Source organism: Orcinus orca, chromosome 18 (genome assembly GCF_937001465.1).
Source record: "Orcinus orca chromosome 18, mOrcOrc1.1, whole genome shotgun sequence".
Classification (NCBI taxonomy): domain Eukaryota; kingdom Metazoa; phylum Chordata; class Mammalia; order Artiodactyla; family Delphinidae; genus Orcinus; species Orcinus orca.
In genome coordinates, this window is record NC_064576.1 from 12711139 (window position 1) to 12735830 (window position 24692).

At 40.0% G+C, this 24692-nt stretch overlaps 1 protein-coding gene and 1 long non-coding RNA gene across 20 annotated transcripts in view; one reads left to right on the forward strand and one right to left on the reverse strand.

Moving 5' to 3' along the window:
• The window catches only part of LOC117202793 (uncharacterized), a 74968-nt gene extending 73960 nt beyond the window's left edge, over positions 1 to 1008 (forward strand). The window contains exon 5 of the long non-coding RNA XR_004485265.2: positions 808 to 1008. This is a non-coding gene — a long non-coding RNA (uncharacterized LOC117202793). The remainder of the gene's footprint in view (positions 1 to 807) is intronic.
• Positions 1 to 24692, reverse strand: part of MBNL2 (muscleblind like splicing regulator 2) — a 152848-nt gene that overhangs the window by 26630 nt on the left and 101526 nt on the right. For 5 of the 19 annotated variants that reach the window (XM_004273647.3, XM_049701186.1, XM_049701187.1 and 2 more), the window contains 4 exons: positions 19180 to 19380; positions 15797 to 16060; positions 8199 to 8352; positions 1008 to 1043 (listed from right to left, as the gene is read on the reverse strand). In XM_004273647.3, the coding sequence (XP_004273695.1) occupies positions 1008 to 1043; positions 8199 to 8352; positions 15797 to 16060; positions 19180 to 19380 (655 nt within the window). Of the gene's footprint in view, positions 1 to 1007; positions 1044 to 1744; positions 7480 to 8198; positions 8353 to 8983; positions 9038 to 15796; positions 16061 to 19179; positions 19381 to 24692 lie in introns of those variants that run through there. The other 14 variants (XM_049701190.1, XM_004273648.3, XM_049701189.1 and 11 more) reach the window with 4 other exon arrangements.

Consider the following 24692-nt stretch of genomic DNA (forward strand, 5'->3'; position numbering starts at 1 on the left):
CTCCAGCACTAGATCGTTCCCAAGTCAGAGTCTACAGTGCCTGTAATAAACAGTGCTCCCCAAAACGCGAAATTGTAATGTCCAAATGAAGTAAGACTATGCAATATTCACTTTTAATCATCATTCTGAAACATCAAAGCCTCGATAATGTAGGCCTAATTTGGGTTAGAATTTTCTTGGAATTAATTGCAGTTAAATTGAATGTTTTGGGTCGATTTGGGCCTGCCTGCTTGAACTGGAATTACTGGGGATTGTGGTTTATTTGGGTCAATAAACAGTAGAGCAGAAATCATGGCCTTGATGTAAAATTGTAACACAGTCACTGTGAAACAGCCAGACAAATTTTGCCAATGTTTATTTTTCTTTACTCTAAGTGGAACTAATCCATATGTCCTTAAGACAGACTTTTGTACCAAGGCATTGGAATGTGTGGGGATAGCTTATGTATGTACTATTAAAAGTTAACATCTAAGGGAATGGTAAGGTACAAATACTCATCACAAATAAATCAACACAAAATTAAAAAGGATAATAAAGCAAGGCAGTTGAGACATTTGTTTTCAAAATACATCCATTTATAATTTTTTTAAAATAAATACTTCTGGGAAACTCTGATAACTCTAACACACAGCAAAGAGGAGATAAAGGCACACCACATGAAACTTTAAAACATTGATGAAATTAGCCTGCCTCTCTGATAAAGTAAGCTTTTTCTTTTTTCTTATGCTAAACCATATAAACTATAAAGAGAAACAAAATACAGATCATTAAAAAGCAGACTCGTACTTGTGGTTTTATGTCTTGCAGTGGTTGTTCTAGTCACATTAAGATGGTCATTGTCTTCAGTATACAAGTACATTTTGAAACCTATACATTAACTCTAAAGCCAAATAAGCCTTCAGATCTACCAGTTCCTACAGCATTTCTACGATCTTTGAGATAAATCTCAATCAAGTGAAGGTATTGTACATAATATAAAAGACAAATAAAAAAAGGTTGGAACCTACCAATACTGGTAGCGGGTGTCATGCACAAAACTGACCCTGCATGTCATGCAATGGTAGGTGGAAAAAAGTGAATAAAGGGAAAGAAACAGGTTAGCGGTTTAGAGTTAACATTCAAAGTGAGATTGAAGCACAACCAGAAATAAGTAGGGTTAGTTAACACAGTCTTTTAGAGTCATTCACATGTTCAGTGTGGACACAAATATATCTGACTTATTTTAAGCCAATATTATTCATTACTTTTCACACTTTTGATTCATCTCCATTGACATGATTCTAGTAAGAATGACATGTGATAATGCAGCAGTCACCTTCCTCTAAGACCTCACAGTATCTTACAGACATTCTCAAGTTCATCCTCCAAGGTAGGAAGTGGGTATTTTACAGATGAAAAATCTGAGGCATAGTAACTACTCCAAGGTCATGCATCGTGGGAGTCAAGGCTAAGGCTAGAAATAGAATTCTGTTCCTAAATCCAGGTCAGGTTTTGTATTCACTATATCACACTGACCTTATTGAATTAAAAGTTTGCTTGTCTGATTGTAAAATGTTTTGTGTCAATAACAATATGAAAATAAAAACAGTAATTAAGATTCCGTATCCTCTAAATCAAAGGGTTGCAGGTCAGGTGAATTTTAGAGTACTGCTTGAAAGCCCTCAACGTAGGAAGACTGAGGTTCCCGTGACGGGATGACCGGATGTGTGTGTGACCTATTTTCTGTTATGAGATTCATTATGACAAAGGAGCGGTGGCTAGCAATAAAATCTAAACACTGCAGAGGCAAAACAGCACTGAACTGAGGCTGGGATAGGACCAGGGCTAGGGGTTTTTGGTGTCTAGGTGGGTAAGTGGGAGGGTGGGAAGGAGAGAGGGAGGGAGGGGGGTTTACAGCCCTTCCTTGGAAATAGCTGCCTTACCTGTGGGTGGTCATATTAATGTACTTGAATCAGAAAACGGACCATGAATATAACATATGTTGTGGAATACTGAAAAAAGAATTGTATTGAAAGGAATTATCTACTTCTGGTTCAGCTCCTTAGAGTGAAAATCAAGGTAATGTAAGGATTTAGGTAACTGAAGATTGGGTGTCATATGGGTACCAGAGAAGTAGTCTTTAATGAAGGTAGGTGTACCCACTTAGGGTTTTAGAACTGCCTTCTGAGATACTGGGTGAAGAATCTGAGATGTGTACGTCTTTATTCTCTCTGCTGAACTGTTCACACCTGAGGGAGACTTTTTGCCTGATCTGCGTTTTGATCAGGCCAACATTAACTAGTCAGGAAAAGAGGCTATTTAACTGGGCCACTCCTGGATTCTTCAGCAAACATGTGCTAATATATCCAACTGAAAACACACACACAAACACCTCATGACACCCTATCTTTCTCCAGCCCTATGTTTCTAAACTTCTTCACAATCAAACTTCTGGAAAGTTACCTACACATAAATTTGCACTTCCTTGACCCCGTTTATTCTTCAATCCTCTCCAATTTGGCTTTCATTTTCACCTCTCCACTCAAACTGCATGTCATCAAAGAACTCCGTATTTCTGCAATCAGTAAGAACCCTTCCATCCTGAGTCATGGTAACATTTAGCACTTGTCTACTCTCTCTGTAATAAACTACTCTTTTCCCTTGGATTTTCTGATAACACAGACACAGACACAGACACATATGCAAACACAGACACACACATACTCTATCTCTATATACTAGAGTTTTTCAGGGCTCAGTCTGGTTCCTTTTCATCTACTCTATACTTTTCTTCTGGTATGTCATTCACTCCATGGTATTAATTCAATTTAGGATTTAAATACTATCTACAAGCTCAAGGCTTCCAAATTTATGTATCCCGCCCAGATAGCTCCTCTGAGCTCCAGGTTTTTCTATCTAACTGTTTATCTGGCCTTCCTACTTGGATTTCTCACAAGCATCTCAAATCGAACATGTCCAAGCGTTGACCTTTTCCACAGCATCTGTTTCTCCACCTCAGGAAATGCTAGATGGACGTCACCATTGATGTCGTAGCTCTAGCCCAAACTGAAAGTTCTCCCTGACACCACTTTCCCTCGTGAAATTCCCTGGTCCAACTCACCAATAAGACAAAGCAGTTCTGCTTCTAAAGTGCGTCTTGTGTTTGTCTATTGGTCCATCTTCACTGCCACTCCTCATGGCCTGATCACCATTTTATGATCTGGGATCGGCTATGCAGTAACATCCTAAGTGGTCTTCCTGCCTCCATTCTCGTCCCCCCCTTTAGTCCATTCTCCATTCTGCTGGCAGAGTAAACCTTCCCCAATACAGGTCTGTTCACTTCTCTGCTGGAAATGATTCATTGCCTTCTCATTGCTTTTAGGATAAAGGTTCCCATGGTCTAGTCTCTGACTATCTCCCCAGCTCACACTATACTCCTCCCCTAGCCCCCATGCACCAAGCTTCAGACAGATTAGCCTTTCATTTCTTTGAAATGAACTCATCACACTTTTGTCCTACTTTTGGGCTTCTCACAGCTCTCCGCCCCTGCCTAAAATCATCATTACCCCATTCTTCATTTTCCAGGTCTCGAGGTATATGTTGCTTCTTTAAAAAACTCTTCAATTGTTCTGTTACCTATATTCACATGCCACTTAAATCAGTTTCCTATTTTAAACCTTACTGAACTCTCTACTTTTTCATTCATTATACTCATAAAAACTTTTAATTATATACTTCTCTGGCTATTTATTGAAATCCACCTCTCCTCTTCCACTGTAAACTCTGGAGGGCAGGGTTCATGTCTGCCTACGTCTATGGGGCGCATGGTAAACAGTCAATTGAGTGAATGTTCTCAGCCACCAGTGAGAGTGTGTTGGGAGCAACTTGTTCCTAAAATGTATTAAAGTACCCAGTTCGTGAATGATTTCAAAGTCAACCATGGCTGGATTCAAAATCATCCCTATAAAAATTCCATGTTATTCTCTCGCATTCCAATGCGGATGGGCTTTCTTGGAGCACTTTCCTTTCTTGGACACACCTGAATGTCACTGAGCTGCAGATCATCAACAGCAGCTCCTACAGCCACACTGGGCTAGGACTGGAACCGTCCTTTGGCTTCAGTTCAGGATGCGCCTGAAACGCTCAACCAAATCAATGTGATGAGCATCTCTCTCTATGTGGCCTAAAAGTGATATGCATATCGGAAACACAGAAGTTTTGCAATGTGTGGCTGTCTTACTCAATGGCAGATTCTGGTCCTGATCTCCTTTCTAAGCTCCATCTCTGCCTTTTCACCCCACTCTCTCCCACCCCCCACCCCTGCAAACACAGCCCCTTCAGTACTTTACACTGAGCTACAACGGGCAACTTGTTATTCCTCAAGTACACTGTTCCCAATCCATGCTCTTCCCCCTGCCTGGGATGCTCTTCCCACACTGGTAAATTTTCCTTTCAAAGTCCTAAGCAAATTTCTCCTCCTTTGGAAAGTCCTTCTTTCTCCATATCCTTCGTCGCCACCACCTACTGCATGTCCCATGGCGAATACATTGTCTCTTGCTTCCTCATTCTCAAATCGCTTTGCCCACTCCCTAAGGTAGCCCTTCACGCTTTGCATTATATTTGGTTTTTGCCGTGTTCTGAACTTCGTTGTATGCCCCTACTGGCTTTGGAACCCAGAACAGACTATGTGTTCAACAGTGGCTTGCTGAATTCAATAGGATAAACACATTTTGCTATGGTTATACAGATAGGGTTTCCACTAAACACTGACAAATCTTTCACCAAGGTGTGTGATACGCTTATGTAATAGTATGGTTTCTGATCATTAGGCAGTATTTGTGCTAGCACTTCCCTGTTCTACTTACTCTGTATTTCCAATATAATGAAATAAATCAAGGAGAGAGTCAGTAGGTCGTCTTTGCTCTGACTGGCAGAAGCATTTCACTAAGGCACTAATTCTATTAACAAACACTTCTCAAATGTTTTCTGCTTCAGTTGCACAAACATTTCAGCTCTAGAATCTGCGAGTAGAATTATATGGACAATTCCATGAATCATATATTCCACTTTACGGCAAAGGCACAGCCTCAGTTTTCCCATCTGCAAAATGCAAATAATTACGCCTGCCACTTGGCGGAACTATCTTGAAGGATAATGAGATAAGAACACTTAGAGGAACTCAGAATAAACCTGTCAGAGAAATGCCAAGAATTATTATGCTGCTATTTCTGTGTGTGTGGTTTTTGTCACTTTCCTAACATAGCAAAAAAAAGTATAACCACTAGGTTAAAATAATGCCTATCAAAAAAGGAAAAATCCCACCCACTGCAAATGTGCTAGGGCATTAACCAGGGTGATAATTATATTAGCATGGGTTTGGAGAAGAATCCCATATTTTGCGTAATATTTTAAATTAATATCTCCACAGCCTGGAGGCAGAATTCCTGAAATTCAAAGTCACATTGTATCAATGGGAGAATTTTAGCAGCATATCAAAAACTTCACTGTGAATGACCTTTCAGTAAAGGGTAACTTCCAGGAGAACATAAAATGTTTTTTTGTTTCACATTTATGATAATTGTTAATGTAAAGTATTTAGAGAAAAATCAAAATCTGTCAGTTTAAAAGTAATGAGCTCCTCATTTACTAAGTTAAAAAAATTATTTTTGAACATCATCACTTAATTTTCAGAGTTTAAAACAACAGTGATTAACAAAGAATGATCATTATCATTTTAAATTAGGTTGAAAATGTGGCTTATGAGAAAGAGTGCCTGAAATAAAAACTAGAGCCAAAATAAACACTGAATTTTCTGTTATGGATTTAACTGGGGGAAGGACTATGCTAATTTCCTTTTAATAAAATTATCCTTTCATCATTTAAGAGAAACGTGAAAACTTCATAGAAGTTGAAATACCATTTCAGAGCATGAGATCCACATGTTTGTTCATTATGATATTTATGTCATGTTACAGATGGAAATACTTCTAATCCACAGAATTAAGCGGGCTAGGACCCACTTTTCTGCTCCCAAAGCCCACTCTATGGAGAGTTGCTGGACACACTTGAACAGTTCTTAAAGAGTCCAGCAGGGGGCGGAAGTGCACAACCACAGCACCCAGAACAGCCCTTGGGTCCTCAATACAAGCATTTCATCAACTATAATCAGGCCATTGCAAATGGGACGTTATTCGTTCTTGCTTTGGAAGTCTTTAAATGGTTTCCAGGTGAAATATTTTTAAATGAGAATTCTTCCAGTGATTTAACAAGTCAGTCATTATTGAATTGAAGTGTTAAATATGAGTTAGAGGCCTTCAGCCTTTTGCATGGCTTAGCTCCAGGGTTTCAGAGGCATTCCCAGGAAATGGTAGTGGCATTACTACCCAGTCTTCAGAAACAGACTTGTCCTTTTCTGTTTTTCCACTCAGTATATTCTTCCACAATTTTTTTCTCTTAAAATATGTAGTGACAAGGTCTATCAAATATGACACTTGTAGAAATCACACAGGGCCTTCAGATAAGTTTACCTTCTAGTAATTATTTTACAAACATGCTATATCAAGTGGATTACAAGTACAATCACTGCTGTGCTATAACTGTACTGAAATGTCACTAATTAAGGTTGTAATAGGACAAGATTGAAGCCCCAATAATTACTGATTTGGAGACACATTCTACAGGTCTATGAGTCTATTTATTTTAAGAGAAGAGCAGAACTAAAATAAGAAAACTATATACTAAGAACCACTTTACTAATGTAATTTATATTTTTTACTACAATATAAATATTGTTAGGTTAATAATTCATTTCAAAGTGTAGATTTTATATAAAGAATAGGATAGAAATATTTATTCAGCTCCCTCCTATGTTAATTCCTGATATGCTACAGGATTTAAGAAAATAGATAACAAACGTGAAAAGTCCACCCGTGTGGATTGGGATCAATATGCTTTTTTTTTTTTTTTGATAAAATTGTTATTCACCTATATTGACCTTCAAGTCACTGTCAGAGGCTGAAAATTTTGACTTCAAACTAAGAACTCAATGGACAGCCTTCTCACTAAAGCCTAAGTCACTCCGTGGTTCTTTTTTTATTTTTGACACTCCAGCAAATTTTATTTTGCAAATGTTATCCCTTCTTTTAGCTCAGACTAAAAGGTCAAAACCCCAGTCATTTATGGTGACTCTTTGTGTTTGTGTATGGTGTATGTAGGTCTGTGGTCAGGAAGGTGGGTAAAAAAACAGAGGAGGGTTGGCATGCATTGTGGGTAAAAAAACAGAGGAGGGTTGGCGTGCATTGTACTCTTGTTTCTTCACTTTTATCTGATGTTTTATGCCAGGCTCTAAAGGAGGACTCTGGCCTCTGCCTATGGAAGCTGGCTGGTGTCATGTCATGTACATCGAGCTGGTCACAGGGAAACTGGGTTCTAGGTCTTTTTCTCTTTAGTAGTGCCACCTTGGGAAGTCACTGCACATTTAGGGGGCCTCAGCTTTCTCATCTGTAAAACAATCAATTGGATGAGGAGATCACTAAGAATCCTTTAAACTTCAAGGTTCTGTGATTAACAGAATTTTCATTTCTTAGTAGGATGACAGAGTTAAAGCACCTTAGCACCTAATATTATCAGGCATTGGCTTAGAAACTGAGGATAAGAGTTCTCTATATTTGTGAACTTGGTGGAAGTTGAGAAGGATGGCAAAAGAGATAGAATGGATGTAAAAATATGAGTAGATGTTTGCTTTAATTTGAATAGCCTCTCTTTTTGTTTGTTTGTTTTGTTTTGTTTTGTTTAGTGCTCTGAATAGGAATAGGAAAAAAAAAAAAGGTTAGTATTTACTGGAATTGCTATTTTTAGGTCATTCAGGGTTAATGACAAATTTCAATTGTCACACATAAGAGGTCTTACTTACATAAACAATTTTTACACAGCTTGTGTAAACACAAGAAACCAAAAGCCCTAACTGCTGTTTGCTTCTCACGGGTTCAAACTGTCACTTAACTCTATAAAATATTTGGCTTTAGAATCCTAACAGTCTTTAGCTATTGTCCCAAGCGAGGTAAATTATCTAGATAGCTAGGACAATGATGAGTTTCAGGCTGTATTTATCGTACCTTTAAAAGCAAACTAGATGCCACCAAACAGCTTAAAGGAATGAGAAGAAAGCACATGACCGGAGGGCACACGGACACAGGACTTGGAACTGTCAGGGCACGTACCTGTCGGAATGAATGCCGTGTGTTGCTGCAGCTGTGCACTGGTGAGAGCCTGCTGGTAGTGCAAGACGCTGGGATTAAAGACGGTGCTGGCACCGTTGCTTTTTTCAAGTGCTTGTCTCTTTGGTAAAGGATGAAGAGCACCAGGAGGAAAGGCCTGTAAGGGAGGAAGTGGATAAGATACGTGTAACTCAAAGTGAGCACACCTTCAGCGTCCACAGAGATCATCAACTGCAGCATACTTTTAAAAAATGACAGCTAAGGAGATGCGTCTGCCATGCACCTTAATTTAAACAGCGGCAAAGTCGAATGAGTGAGAGTTTGTTACCGAGAGCAAAGCATGATTTCTGTAATCCAAAACGGTAGCATCTTAACTAAGGAAAAGAAAAGCTATCAAGCAACAACAACGAAAAATGACTTCAGCTTTTAAAATGAGTTAAACTAGTCTAAGGGGGGAAGGAAGCATTTGTGTTATTATTAATACCTATTCTTTTCCTTAACAAAGTGGCAATTTCTTGAATTTAAAGGTTAATTAGAATTATAATGAGCATTTTTCCAAGCCAAGTAATTTAAATTTGCTTCACTCTTTTGGAAAAGGTATTAAAATTTGTTAGGATTAATTTATTCCACATATTACATATGAAAATGAGATGGCTAAACACCTTATTGAATTTTTTTCATTAATTAATAATAATGATTGTTTGCAACCAATATTTTACAAGTAATACAAATCTCAGATGGTTCTCTGAAAAGCTACATGCAAAGCGAAAGGTGAAAGGTCAAAGTACCAGGTCTACAGATGCTTCGAGAGGTCGCTTCATTGCTTTGGCAGTCGACTGAGTCTTTTAATAACAGGCAGCGAGCACATGATGGCAGTGGGCCAATGGGATTCAAGCGAATTAACATACAGGTAAACAGCAAGCAGAGGTGCATCATGGGAACGGCATTGCATTGTGGATAGGTGAGAAGGAAAAAAATATTCTGAATGCAATATACAACGTACAAAACACTAGGCATGCACAACAACAAAAATGTTCTCTAAAGAAATGAATATTACACCTTAAATTAGTATTGAAGCAAAAATGCATCTACTATACCTTAGTTAAAAGCATATAAGAGAGTAAAATATAGATGTTTGAAATTCAGGAAAGTTAATTAAAACAGCAGCTTGCATACACACCATAAGCATTTTTTACATTGCTTCAGAAAAAAATGCAAAACTTTTAAGGGCCACAGGATTGAAGAACTTCTGATAAGTTAGTTTTCAAATATAAAACAATGAATGCACTACGTATAACATCCAAGTTATAAGATCCAAGTTGAAAAAAAAGATAATATCTTTAACTTTCATAAAAATAATTTTTAATGAAGATCTAGCCTAACAAAATGAAGCGGCAAACTGAGACAAACAATTCAGGCAAAAAAATATTCAAACACAAGATTATTTAGGCAAAACTGTTTGGGTTTGGATCTTAATTTTTTTGTCTGAATTATGTGGATAATTGTCTCAGTTTTTCTCTTCACTTTGCTAGTGTGGATCTGGTAACGTGGAATAAGTTTCCAAGCTTAACAGGTTTTGAATTTGCGTAGTAGGTTTCTCAAATTTCCTGCTTTTATTCCATCATATGGTTTCTAATGACTAACTTATCATCCATTCTGTTTTCCACCACATTTGAAATTTTAATTCAATTTATCGCGAACAACTTACCAGATTACACTAAGAAAATACCCTTTAACGGGTATTTAGTGTCCTCAGGTATCAAAATAATTTATACTTAATAATTCTAGTCGTACTTTTAAGTATAATCAGTGACCAACCCAGTTAATGAGATGTGGGAAACTCTTGGCTAGAACAAGTACAATAGCTAAAAATAGCAAACAGCTAAAAGAGCAAAGAACTGCTTGGACTATTAGAAGTCAAATAATATCTTTAACTTATAACCATACTTGTGGGCAGATAGTTTCATTTAAACAGCTGAAATAATAATAAATATTGATTTAGACCATGATGAAAAAATTTTCCTGTTCCTTGGTAACTGTTGTAAAAAAAAATCTAAAAATTTTATGATGGAATTCTATGAAAATAAAGAAATTCAAAGGAGTAGCTCCAATGCAAACAAAAGAAATGAAATACCCATTTTCTATGTTTAGCACAATAGGTAAATCCCTAAGGTTTGCACAATAAATACAAAATGTTTTATTTTAAAGTTCCGAGTTACAGCTATGGCATTTGAAAGAAAATGGGATAGTATTTAACCCTCAAAATGGGAAACAATGAATGATATCTTCCTTGGCCAATAAAGAGCGGTTCATCATCATTTGAAGACTCAGGATTAAAAGTATGGAGGTGATAGGAGGTAAAGGAAAGAGCTAAGGGTGGAGCGGGGTGGAGACTAGCAGTAAAGCGGAAAGGACTATAGATAGAGGAGAGGCTTAGAATGGCAGTGGAGAAGCTGCTTTGGAAGGCAGTCTGGATAGAGGCCATCACATAATATGAAATCATCGTTCTTCAGGCAGAATTGTGAACATTTTCAAAACCCAACAAGCTTCACAATGAGAAAGCTTCTTTGAATATTCTTTCCTCAAATGTCAGTTTGCCATGATGTAACTTTCATGACACCATTTTTGTTTAAAATCTTTCATTCCTGTATAGTTTTACACTGCTAGATAATGCAATTTTTAAAAATTAAAAAAATTTTTTGCTTGTATTAGTCTGTACTAACTACATAAAGCTGCATAGCCTGTTCTCATAGAGTACACTAACAACATTAACTGGATGGTTAAACTCAAAATCATTTTGGCCTCAACTTTCTGGTTTCAATTCTTTCCTTCACTTTTCCAGTCTTTGACAGTTATAGAACAAATCTGCTATTGGGTTGATCTTTTCTGATATGCTAACTAGAAGAGTGATTATGTCTCCACAGGCTGGTATTTATGAGCAAAATTTTGATTTAACAGAGCATCATTTAATGAAGTCTCCAAGTAGAAAAAAGAAATATTAAATAGTTCTCCTTAGGATCGACACCTGAAAGGTTAATGTTCTCTTTTTTTCCAATCTTAGTTTGATGAAATGCAATTTCGACAGAAATTATAATAAACTAGGAATTTCAAGAAGCTGAGAGCCCTAAACTGAGCTGGACAGTGACTGCATTTCCCTTTCTACCACTCCTTATTTGGGGTTTTCTCTACTAAATGCAAATATCTTGTCTTTTCAAGGAAACACTAAGGTCGTGGAGGGTCGAGTGTACATATTAATATCTTGCACACCTCACACTTTGAGGCACATGGGTAGAATGTTTTTAAAAAACTGTATGGATGAATAATCATGTTCTAATGTGGCTTTGTAGTACACAGATGTTCCGTTTTAGAGGGTATTATGTGGCTGCAGGCATATGTTTACCTATATTGAAAGATCTTCAGGCTTAAAATAGACCTGAGAGATCCCCAAGCCCGGTGCATCTTGGGAGCTTCCTTAGGCACCTATGCAGAGAAGGAGGTTCTCTTTAATTGAGCCCCTACTGTGTGCCAGGCACTGGGCACCCATTCTTGCTGGCTTCACCAACATTTCTGATCCTTCGCCCCCTCTGGGCTTTCTCCAGCCTTATATACATACAGCCAGGCTTTTCATTTTCTGGATCAAGGAGCAAGCCAACTTCAAGCCAAGGCAAGCCAACCAAGGGCCCGGCATTAGAGGCAAAGACCAAACCTGAGGAGTCAGGAAATGCTGACGACAGTAATCAGAGCTGCCACTCGAACGTGGAAGAAAAGGATGTGGACAAGTAGGATGGGATTCAAAGTTCCCGTACATGTTTTCTTGAACAACTGAAACTTATCTAGCTGATGGCAGCTGGTCCTGTTTCCTTTTACAAAATAAGTATCTCCTGGTGTAGCCCCATTTTGGTGTGTGTGTGAAGAAGGACTGCTGCTTGAAGATCAGATACGTTTGTGTTAAAATTACCAAAGAGAAGCTCTGTCTGGCTTATTTTTACATTTGAAAAATTCTGATGAGGATGATGCTCATGTTTTAAGAGGCAGTGCAAAAGAATAAGGCCCTAAAGGAAAGAGATGTCTCTTTTTCTGGAATCAAAGCTTTAGATTCCTTTTCAGGTCCAGTTAATCCAGAGAAGGGGAAATCCCGGACAATAATAAAAATTGCACTACAGAAATTCTTGGTGTTCAGATATGGAACCCAGGTGAATGGAATACTAATATCTTCTGAGTGCAATCATCACTCCCATTTGTTCTTTTAAATAAGGAAATAATAGTTTTTCTTCAGTGTACCGAGTAATCTTGCTATGAGAATAAGAATACTTTGACTTCATCCAACTGCAACTAGACTGGTTTCAAATGAGCCTCTCACTTCAACTAAAAAGACATGACAGATTCAGTAATTTTCATGTCATTGTCAGACAGAAGCTGACGCTTTTGTTCTGAAACTACATTCCTTTGGGTTGTCTTTGACGGTGTTGCAAGATCACCTGAAGTATCAGAACTCCAAATCTGGGCACAGGGTAACAATCTAGGAAACTATGGTAACTAAATATACTGACATCCACTGCAACAAGGTCTGTGCATCTTGATGAAAATGATGTGAAAATGCACAGAAAGGCACATAGAGGAGTCGAATCTTGATTTAAAGATACCGGGCTGTTTGTGTAAATGGCCATTTCTTCTCTTATCTCCATCAACCCAGGTCATCTACCATTGACATATTCTAGGTGCACTGTTCCTTCAGTGATTGAAGAACATACTGACTGCAGATGTTAGAACTGGTACTTCTAGGTAACAGCCGGATAAATCAAGGCTCAGATAAATTCAGGGCTCAGCTGTAAAGGTCACTATTAGTACCAGTGTTTTCTTGTATTTAACAGGTATTTGAGGTATAGGGACTAAGTTTTTCATAGTCCCAGAACCTCATCTCATATCCCAGTGGCCAGAGATGGCCATCGTGATCCGGGCTGAGCCAATCACGGCATGCTATTACTCTCACCACAGGACAACCACCAAAATGACCCTGGTGGCTCATTTTTTTGTTCCTAATTAGAGATGGTATAGATACTATTTTTGTCTCTTGTCAGGAAATGTAAGAATGTGTCCCTACAGGTGTCCAAAGCCATGGCCAGTGTTGTTTGGAGAAGCTGATCTTAGAGAATGGAGCTGATATACCAAGAGAAGCAGAAAAAAAGAAAAGAGAGAGACCTACTGGTTTTCAAGTTTCCGGATCCATCTACCCCTGAGCCCTATTTTACCGCTCCTCCCTTGGAGGGCACTAAATGATCTAGTGAAGTTTTTGTCTCTTGCAGCCAGAGTTCTAACTAGCCTTGGGGGTATCCTTGATACCTAGTTATGATTTATAACATTCGCTTAAGGTAAAAACGTGTTCTTTGTGCCCAACGATCAACACACCAGTTAGAATAAATTTGGGCTGGCCTGAAAGAATGATTACAATGAAAAACATTTTACTTCTCGGTAGGATGAGATCTTCACTAAGTGGATGAAGATGGATTCCACACTGCAGAAGTGTATAGAAGACCTCATTTGCTCTCTAAAAGAATTCCTTTTTCATCAGCATTAAGTGACCAATTTATTCTCATCTCCCCTACAGGTCCCTCACCCCCTGCACCTAATTATAATCAGTTTTGAAAACCACTCTTTTATGAGAACAAAAAGGGGAGAATTTATCTATATTGTCCTGACTCTCTCATGTGGATGCATACATTCCCACATATATAGAAACTCACAGAAAAATCACTGTTATGTCCAGTGATGAAAAAACACTAAAGGGACAAGGACTCTGAGAAGAAACAGTGAGAGAGATGAAGGACTCAGTGCTCAAGATACTTGGGAATAAGCTGAGATTGGAAAGGTGTGAATAAGCACACAGGACACACTAAGCGGTGATGATGTTAAGGGCAGGCTCTGTGCCTTCCTCTCTGCATCCCTATTGCTTGTCACTGGGCCAGGCCTTATAAACGTTTGTGGAGGGAATTCCCTGGTGGTCTGGTGTTTGGGACTCTGTGCTTTCATGCCGAGGGCCCAGGTTCAATCCCTGGTCAGGGAACTAAGGTCCTGAAAGCTGCGTGGTGTGGCCAAAAATAATAAAAAATAAAACGAATCATTCTCTAAAAATATAAAATAAAATAAAATGAATCGTTCTCTAAACAAAAAAATTTGTGGAAAGAATGTTGAGTAATATGAACTTGGTGTATAACAGCTACCCTTGCATTCTGATCAGGCATTAGCGTATGAAGTGGTGGTCGCTAGTTAGAACAATGTGTTTTAAACTATACCTTTCGTATCTGAAGCCATATCTGTCTTTCTCGAGGGATGACTGGCCACTGAGTCTTTCCTGCCCCCCTCCACCCTGGACCCCATTATGCACTTCCATTGTGTCATGGAGGAGCAGTATCACTGTCACTAAAGTCCAAGCTCCCCGAGGGCAAGGAAAGCTGCCTAATTTATTTTTTCCAGCCGGCAAGTGCCTGATGCACGGCAGGTCTCAAATGTTTTGAATGAATGGATGCCCAGTGCCTATCATATATTAAAACAGACTTCTGTCAAGCCAGAGATCTCACATGAAAACAAATTAATTCTACAGGCCAGTGCGGTGGTTCTCAAACTTTGCTGCACACTGGGATCAACTGGGAGCTTCTAAAGAAAGAAAGAAAGAAAGAATAAAGAAAGCAAGCCCCTGCCCAGGCCACATCCAAACTAATTAAATAAGAAACTTGGGGGAAGGGACTGATGTTAGAACCTTTCAAGATCCCTCAGGTAATCCCAGAATACAGCTAAATTTAAGTGTTCTAGGTAGGGGCTTCTCAAATGTTACTGTGTATACAAGACACCTGGGGATATTTTAAAATTTGTATTCAGAGCCCAAAGGTCTGGGGTGGGGCCTGAGACAGGACAGTGACTCAGGGACCTGAGGCTGGGTTCCAGGACTTCTTTTTTTTTCCAAGCACCAGCCCTACAGCTCCATCTTCAGCTGTTAATGACTTGATGTTCTGCATAAAATTTCATTTAGGGAGAGAGAGTTCGCAGCGTAGCCTTTGTGATAAGTGACAGAAGAGGGACAAAAGATGGGGGTAGGGAAAAGCCGGGCAGCGGGTGCCGCCGGCCGAGGGCTCCTGGCTCCGGACTGCCGTCTCGGGAGCGCTGCGGCTGATGCGCAGCAGCCGCCGCAGGCCTCCCGCCCTGTTTCCCTCTCTCTCTGTCTCTGTCTCTGTCTCTGTCTGTCTCTCTCTGTTTCTGGGCCGCCTCCCTGGTCCTTCCCGCTCTGCGAGGAGCCCGGGCCGGTCCCGCCCGTGTCAGGTCTCCGAGCAAAGCTGGGCGTGGGGAAGGGCGCTCGCACCCGCCCCGCGTTCCCTGCGCCCGCCTGAGAGATTTACTTATTGTGCTGCAGAAGGGAAGGAGGGAGGGACAGAACAGAACAAAACAAAACAAAACGGGGGCAACCGAGACAGGACGTAGGCAGCGGAGCAGCGGGAACAGCAGCCGTCCCCCGCTCCCAGCGGTCTGGGGAGCGTGCGCGTCCCCGCGCGGAAGGCGCGGCTCCGGGCTCGCGGGCCGGGGAAGGTGCGCGGCGCGCGCGCCCCACTTACCATGACTGTGGCCGCGGCCGCGGCTGCCTGGGCGGCCACCGCGGCCTGGTTGGCTTGGTGCTGCGCAGCTTTGATTTTGGCCTGCAAGTGTGCAGGAGGGTGAAAATATTTGCATTTCTCCCTCATGCAACGCCCCTTTATGTAATCCATACAAACGGTTACGGTGTTGTCGTTTGTGTCGATCATGGTGCTGTCAGCGGGGTGTGCAAAGCGGCAGTCAGTCTCTCCCCGGGCACAGTTTCCTCGCTGGAACTCCCTGCAGACCTAGGACATGGGGAGAAGAGCACACGATGCAGAAGGAGGCCCCAGGGCCGCCGGGAACTACCTCTGCGAGCGCAGGCACGATGTAAAAAAAAAGAAAAGAAAAGAAAAGAAAAGGAATAAATGCCTTTCCTTTCTTTTAATGGTGGCTTTTGTGCCATTTACAACATAAACATTCGATTATCCAGGACTCAGGTAACTGGAATCCCGGGCAAAATAATTTGAGTTTTACTTCCCCCTCTTTTCTGGGGTGAGAATCTATATTAAGAAAGTCAAAATCTGCAGTTAAATCAACAAGGCCCCCATTGTTCTTGGGATTTATTTATTTATTTAGAGAAGAAAAGGAGGGAGGGAGGGAAGGAAGGAAGGAAAGAAAGAATATATATATATATATATATACTAATTTGGAGATTTTATATACGTGTGTGTATATATATATACACACACATGTATATAAAATTTGGACGTCTATATATAGCCACATCTTCTACTATGACAACTCTGGGATTTTACAGGGTTTTTACATGGAGGGATTATTTCACCAAAGATCAAGCCACAAGGTCATTGCTGCACAACTGCTAAAAGAACAAGGCAACGTGACGAACTTGTTTCTCCTCTCTGAGGATGGGGAGTGGGGCTGGAGTGAACGTGAATACTCCCGTTTTCCCATAGGTCTGTCCTGCTCCACAAAGCTGATGTATGCTTATACTCATAAATTAGAAGAACTACGATATCTAAGACACCAAAACTTTCATTTAAGTCACAATATTATTATTTCTGACAGCACAGAAAGAAGGTAAAAATACAAAATAAAACGGAGAGAAATATGGGAAGAGATAAAGGGAAAGAAGTAAAAGGAGGGAAGTAGAATAGAGTTTGAAGTGTTGATGTATTGTTTCTTTTTTTTATTCCTTAATCCTTAATTATCCTGAAATCTCAAGTAACTGCAATGCTCCATCCTCTGAGAATTCTCGTGGATCAGGAGTTTACTGTTTAAAGAAAATTTTCTTTGGAATTTAAAGAGTATTCTTAACCTTGCCCTAAATACTGATAACGTCAAGTAACACAAATAACATATATACATAATACTTATATTTATAAATATCATTATCAGGGAAGAATTACTAGTAAAATTGTAAGTTATTTTCTTCTCAGGCTCCACATCCAAAGTTGATGTGCTCAAGTGGTGGTTCACATCTTTATCATTAGTGACATTACAGGAAGGGTCACTGACATGACATTCGAGCCTTGTGAGAGTCAAAAGTACTTGGGAAATACAGTTTCACTGACCAGTGACCAAGCGAGTTTAAAGGGTAAACAGATAAATCACAAAATTTTTAATTGTTTCATTCTACTTTGGATATTATCCAACATTCCATCTTTAGCTCATAAAATGTACAAAATAAAAATTACTAAACTGTTCCCACAGATTCTGAGTATGCCTCCCTCTGTAAGTGGAATGACTCCAGGCTAAGACTGCATTGGGGTGTAGAGTAGCCATCAGGCATTTACCAAGGGGCTCTGTGTGCAGCTGACTTCATTCCTGGTTTGAAATGAATTGCAAGCTGCTTTGCTAAAGTCCTCGTGAATCAGTTTTACATATGTCTTTGTCTACCAATCCTGTTGGGAAGGACAACTTGTTCCCAACTCAGCTGATTTAATTTGTTTTCTAAACCACACGGTCACGTACTGAACACGAAACCTTCATGGGTCCACCAGGTGGAGCCCCAAACACTTTTCCAGTCCCATGAAAGGTCTGTTCAGTATTCACAGGGTTAGTCTTGATCAAAACAGTAGCGATGGGAGTTTATTGTCTTTTCATTTGGGGATCTATATACTCCAGATGGAAGCTGATATTAGGCAGCATTTTATCATTTTCAGTATTTATTGGGTAAATATTTAAACAAATGCGCATTGAAAGAACATTCTCAAATGATCCAAGATAAAGCACAGTGTACATCCTAACCATACATATATATCACCTAACAACTAACTGATGGTTGGATTAAAGGAACTCTTTGAAAAATCTATCAGACTCTTTACACACCCATATAAAATGCTCTATTAAATGTCATAGGATACAGTAGTTAAGAGAAATGGATGAATGCCCTAACTGATTAAAGAGAAATTTTACCTAGTAAAGCACAGGTGAGTTGGTTTGACTCATGACTTAAGAATTATGTTTTATAAATATATGAATTTTTAAACTTTTTATTTTATATTGGAGTATAGTTGATTGACAATGTTGTGATAGTTTCAGGTGTACAGCAAAGTGATTCAGTTATACATACACATGTATCTATTCTTTTTCAAATTCTTTCCGCATTTAGGTTGTTATATAATATTGAGCAGAGTTCCCTGTGCTATACAGTAGGTCCTTGTTGGTTATCCATTTTAAATATAGCAGTGCGTACATGTCAACCCCAAACTCCCTAAGTATCCCTTCCCCCCACCCTTCCCCCCCGGTAACTATAAGTTTGTTCTCTAAGTCTGTGTTTTCTTGACTTTTGTAGATCACTTGAATTTAAGTTAAAGAAAATATCCCAAATCAGTAATTAGATTTTCCCAGGCTCCAGTTCCCCGTTTACCTATACATAACTGGGGCTGATATCCTGCAACATGCTAGAGCAGCCATACTAGTTCTTCAAATACTGAAATATGATCATACCACTTGGTCAGTAGTCACAGTCCTACGTCCTCCCATCCCTGTCCCTGAGTGTCCCCCTTGTCCTGGCTGCTGGCCTCCTAACCTGCCCGTTACCAGACCTTTCCAGAATCCAGCAAAGGTTCACGCCTGGAACAGCTGGAGCCCTTGGGAGCCATCTTCGTGGCCTGCATAGTGATTGATTCAATGTTCCACTGGTCATTACATATTTTGCCCCTGAACACAGATTCCACACAACAGATTTTTGTTTGTATTAAACTTATTCTTTTCCCACAGACTAATTTCCTTTATACTTGACCTTAAATTCAAACAATAGAATTATGAATGCATGCCTTTTAGGTGAATGTGTGTGCATGGCGGTTTTGCAAGACTGAATTAATATCTTACAAGCATTCACTTACACAGAGGTATAGTTCTACCACAAATGCATCTCAAACCACAAATATAATTGAAGTACCTCCAGTTTGTCAGTCCTGAGAAGTTTCTGAGTTGCAGTTGAGCCCGGAACAGTGACAGGTGGACTTCCGGGAACAATAACAGGTGTGGTGGGTAGAATTTCCGTTGGGACTAACCCAACTCCAGGGGTTACCGGTGCTAAGTAAGGAGCAAAGCTAATCGCCGTATTTGTCCCTATTGCGGGACCTACAGGAAAAGTGGGCTGTTAAAGGAAGATAACACAAGACAAAGATTCCTTTAGAATAAAACTTTTAAAAATCACCAGCAAGTGTCATTTGAGCAAAATTCATTCATTGCATACAAGACTCTTTGTGTTAATTGCATAGATCAATGCTGAACTGTGAAAATTCATTAAGCTTCTCTGTTTTTTGCTTAATAAAAACGAAGTCCATACAGATCCTCTCTTCCCCAAACCATACAAACACATGGGAGAACATCATAGAAACCTAACTACAGGGACCAGGTGAAACTTTTATTCCCATGAAAGTGTTCTCAAGAAAAGAATAAGTTCACCCTAATTGCTCATCATTCCAAACTATTAAATGTTACAACAAGAAGGCAGTAAAACTTAGGGAATACTGACTCATAATCTTTGATTTCTCCTACGTGTCTCTCAAAGGGAGAGGAAGAAAGAAAAACACTTGACTATAGACTGATTTTCAGACTGACCAAGTTTACACACTCTCAAAAAGTGGGGATTATTTGGTATTTTATTTTGCTCGGATTTACCAGTATGTTTCCGTATTCTATCACTAGCATATATAACCCCAAAATTCATAGGCAGCTTACATCTAGACCTGCTGTTTCTTGCTCTAGCTCAACTATGTCTAGATCCAATCTTCCTTTCCTGAAAGGTTGGACAGAAGGGCTTGAACTTTTCCATTGGCCATTAAAAGTTGCTTTGGTTTCCTAGGTCACAAAATCAACGCAGCAGTGATGAAGGTATAGAGTTCCTCACTAAACTTCTCGATCACTATACTCTGTGTCCAAAAGAAGTATATTAGAGGGTTGACGGGATGATTGTTTTCAAAAGCTTCACCTGAAAATATGCCTTTCAGAAAGGAAATAATGCACATTTAAGAGAACAACAAACTTGGCTTCACTTTTTTTTTTTTTTTTTTTTTGCGGTACGCGGGCCTCTCACTGTTGTGGTCTCTCCCGTTGCGGAGCACAGGCTCCGGACACGCAGGCTCAGCGGCCATGGCTCACGGGCCCAGCCGCTCCGAGGCACGCGGGATCCTCCCGGACCGGGGCACGAACCCGCGTCCCCTGCATCGGCAGGCGGACTCTCAACCACTGCACCACCAGGGAATTGGCTTCACTTTTAAAGAGCCAATGTTAAAAATGTACATTTAAGAGAACAACAAACTTTTGCTTCACTTTCAAAGAGCTGATGTTAAAAATTTAAGATGCTAAAGATTTTTCTTAGAATAAACTTTGCACTGAATTGGATCTGAATAGTTTTTGTTTGTTTTGTTTGTTTTTAGTTATTGGATGACTTTTACCCTATTTATTTTTAGGATATTTTAGGTATTTGCAATCACATGTTAATGCAATTTTCTCATATTGAACTATGTGGTTGGCCATGTCATGCTACTTCTCTATTTGTACATTGTGGGTAACATTCTTGTTGTCTATTTATAGCTCTGAGTTGTTGAACATATGGGAAAAATAATAATAATCTGTGTGTATTACGTTTTTTGTTGACAGCAATAATGGAAAAATATCTTTTACAAACGATGATGTTAGAAAGCAGTGAATTATTGATAGTTTGTGCGGGGAGTTCTTGGAGAGGCTGAAAGGCTTCACTGAAGTGGCTGGTCGGGGGAGGGATGGAAGAGGTGATTCTAATGGTCTTAGAGGGCTGCTGCTGCACTCTCACGAGGGGCCCTTAGATCTTTATGGCTCCGACATAAAATTCACTTTGGGGGAAAGTTGCTTCATGAGGTCTTAACATGGGAAATTGATGGCAGTTAGGAGTTTTTTTCTTCCTTGACTTTCTACAGAGTTTTATACATGAATGTTTTCCATTTTCAACCCATTTGAGTCATAATTATAGAACGTTGTGGTTTTCAGTAACTGTAGCTTTTATAATTTAGTACTGTTGAAAAGAAGCCAAGTGATTTAAATGGTATAAGGGCTCTATAATGTTAGGATTTAAGAAAATCAATTCTGAAAGGTCATAAATCACAACAGATCAGTGATTCAAAGAACCAGCTATATCAGAAATGCCTGAGGGGAATTTCATAAATAGAGATATCACAAATTCTGACTCAATATGTCTGGGCAGGGTCCTTGAGATTTGCATTAAAAAAAACTTACTACATGATCTGATGTGCACCCCAGTTTGGGGACAACTGTCATAGATGAGGAGTGAAAATAAATATTAGGAAAAACCAGTACTAGTAGTATAATTTAATCTAGAGGCTAATGATTGAAGTAAACATTTAGAAATTAGAGCCCTCCCCACATCTCCATTTTTGACTTTCTGTTGGAGCAAATTCCCAACCTCCCTCCCTTTTAGATAATTTGAAGCCCGGGTCAGTGTAGGGACACACATTCAGGTTGTACCTTGACTGTCAGTGGGCTGTCAGAACCTCAAAACCCATTTCCCAAAACCTTTTTGCATATCAACAAATCTCTCGCCATTAGCCAAATTTTGTTCCTTGTTCATCTAATTTAATGGTTGAAAAGGAACATTGCAGTTCGTTTTATTGATGTTAGCTGTAATATAGGTCACAGAGAGTATTATTTAAAAGTAAAAACACAAATACTAGACAAAGGGAGACAGGAATTCAAAATCCTGAGCTCGGCCAGTTATTAATCTTTACCCTGGGCAGGAGATCAACCTCTCTGAACTTTAGTTTTCTCATCTGCAGAAGGGAAGTAAAACTACTTAGCTTCAAGACTTGGGCTGAGCAAGGTGTTAGTTCTGTCTTATAATACTTCGCATGGTTGGAACGCAAGAAATAGCAGCTATCATTAGTAGTGTAAAAATCAGTATTAATAAAGGTTTTTTCCCCCAAATTGTCCATTGATTCTATAATAGGAATGTAGTCAGGATAGCAATATAATAATAGAGGTATAAAATCTTACTAAATGATAGCAAATATCTTCTTTATTTTGAAATATAGGTTGGGAAAGTATGTATTTTCTTTCATGTGAAAGTTAAAAGTTCATAGGCTTTATGAAGATAGATTCAATTAGATATTTTCTCTTTTTTTGTCTAGAGTGTTTTCTATTGAAGTTGAATAGTAAAAAAAATACAGTTATGGTAATTTTCAGAGATGGGCACTATATTATTATTATTATCATCATTGACAGTAATACCTTACATCTGTGAAAGGTTCGGCTGTTTTCAAAGCATTCTCACACACTGTGTCTTCTTTAATCTCCTCAATACCCGCGAGAAGCAAGCGTGGCAGCGAGAACTGCACAGTCTTCAGGTGAAAGCAATTTAGAGTAGAGACCACGTGGATTCCCCAAGGTCAGCGCTGCCGAGGCAGAGTCAAGGCAAACTACCCAGGACCCCTGGCTCCCAGTCTGGGGCTGTTTTTACTCCTCTGCACTTATTAGATTTCGTTGGTAATTTCTTAAAACAGAAGAGGGAACAAAAACACGAGCTGCCCTTACAGACATAAGCGTACAGAGTGAGCATCGGCGGGGAGCCGTGTCCCACCGTCAGCCAGGGCCTCCCTCAGGCAGGAGGTTAGGGCTGCTCTGAACAGCTGCCTGGAAAAGTGGGTCTCAGATCCTGGATTCAAATTAAAGTCTCCAGGTGGAGTTGAGGCTGATGTCTGAACTTGAGTCTGAGTTGGTAGCTAAGAGAAGGGCAGGTGACTCTGCTCCTGGAAGGCCACGAGCTAGGGCTTGGGAGAAGCGGCCCTGCGGTTCCCGCAGGAGGGCTGTTGCCAGGTGGTCTGAGACGAGATCCATTTGGTCCTCCTCGTCTCTCAGCACTAACTGCACTGAGAGAGGCCAGAGGACAAGAGCTGCAGAGAGTCTTCTGGAAGAAAACCATGTCCGAAATGCCGGTCTCGGCATCTTCGCTCTGGACTTCACCCCACCTGCCTGTGTTTCTCGCTCTCCACTCTTCCTTCTCAGTACCTTACAGGAGTAGGTCTGGGTTCAGAGATCACACACTCACATGTGCACACATGCTCTTTGATATTTTGTAGTGGCGAGGAAGGATCAGGGCTGGGGAGGAATGACTAAGTGGCCTGAGGTATTTTATGGCTCTAAAATGTAGTCAATTGACTTTTTAAAACAAGAGCGTGAGAGCTCATACATTTAGAAAGCTCTGACTTCAAAGGGTAGGTATTTGGCACTCAAACTGAAAGGCCTAAAACATGACATCTCTTAAGCCTTCTCCCTTTACTCCTGGAAGCATCTCTGGAGCACAGAATACTCAACACTAGACCTTGCCCCCAAGGACCGGATTGCATAGGCTCTTGAATCCCTGTCCTACTAAAGGCTACCCACCTGCTGCTTTATCTTGAGTGTACGTGGGAAGGTTGTGTGGGAGGTGAGGGGTTGGGGGCAGTGTGCTGGGAAGGGAAGGGAAGGAAGAATTGCTGTTACACTCTGTTAGGAATTGGAGAAAGAAAAACTGGTAGGAGGAATAAGGTGAATGAGACTTTTGAAATGTAATGAATTTGAGACAGAAGAGGAAAGAACAGTTTGCATTTTCATTCATTCAGTAAATATTCATTGGTGGTACAGACATGGTGCCAGAACACTGTGTCTACATTTATTGAACTTAAACCCTAATGGAGAAGGACAAAGAAATAAAATGACAATTCATTTTTATGGATAAGCAGAAATGAGGAGGCCTCACTGGTAATGACAGAGATTGGTGGTGGGTCGCAGGGGATAGAGTTGGAGTCCTTATGAATAAGATGAAGTTAAAACGTGAAGAGTAGTAGGAAACTTCCAGCAAAAGCAAAGGCCTTGAGGCAAACAAGAGCTCTGTGTGTTCACAGAACGGAAAGTTTGGTTTGGTCTCAGTGGACAAAGGAAGAGTGGCCCAGAATGAGTTGGTGAGCTGGGAAGGGACATGATCACAGATGACACTATAGATAAAGTCAAGGTTACATGTTTAGGCTTTGTCTCCAGTGAAATGGGAAGGCGAAGGGTTGTAAGAAAGGGAGTGATATGATGCCTTTATGTGTTTAAAGGCAACTGTATGCCGGTTGCTGTGTGCAGGATACATTGGAATAAAGCAAGAGTGGAACTTGAGAGGTTAGGAGGGAACAGCTTATAAAGTATTTTGAAATACTTGGCGGCTCAGACGAGGTGCTGGGAGAAGAAGTAGATGGACTTGAAGGCACATATGACAGGATTTGCTGATGAACTGGATGTGAGAGAATCTGCTTGGTTTTGGTTTGAAACTGCTGGTTGCACATACTGAGATGGAAGTGTCGTAGAATTAAAAAATGGGTCTTGAACATGTCAAGTTCCTGTGAGAAATTTGAAGGTGAGTCCAGGAGGAAGCTGGATACCTGAACCTGGGAC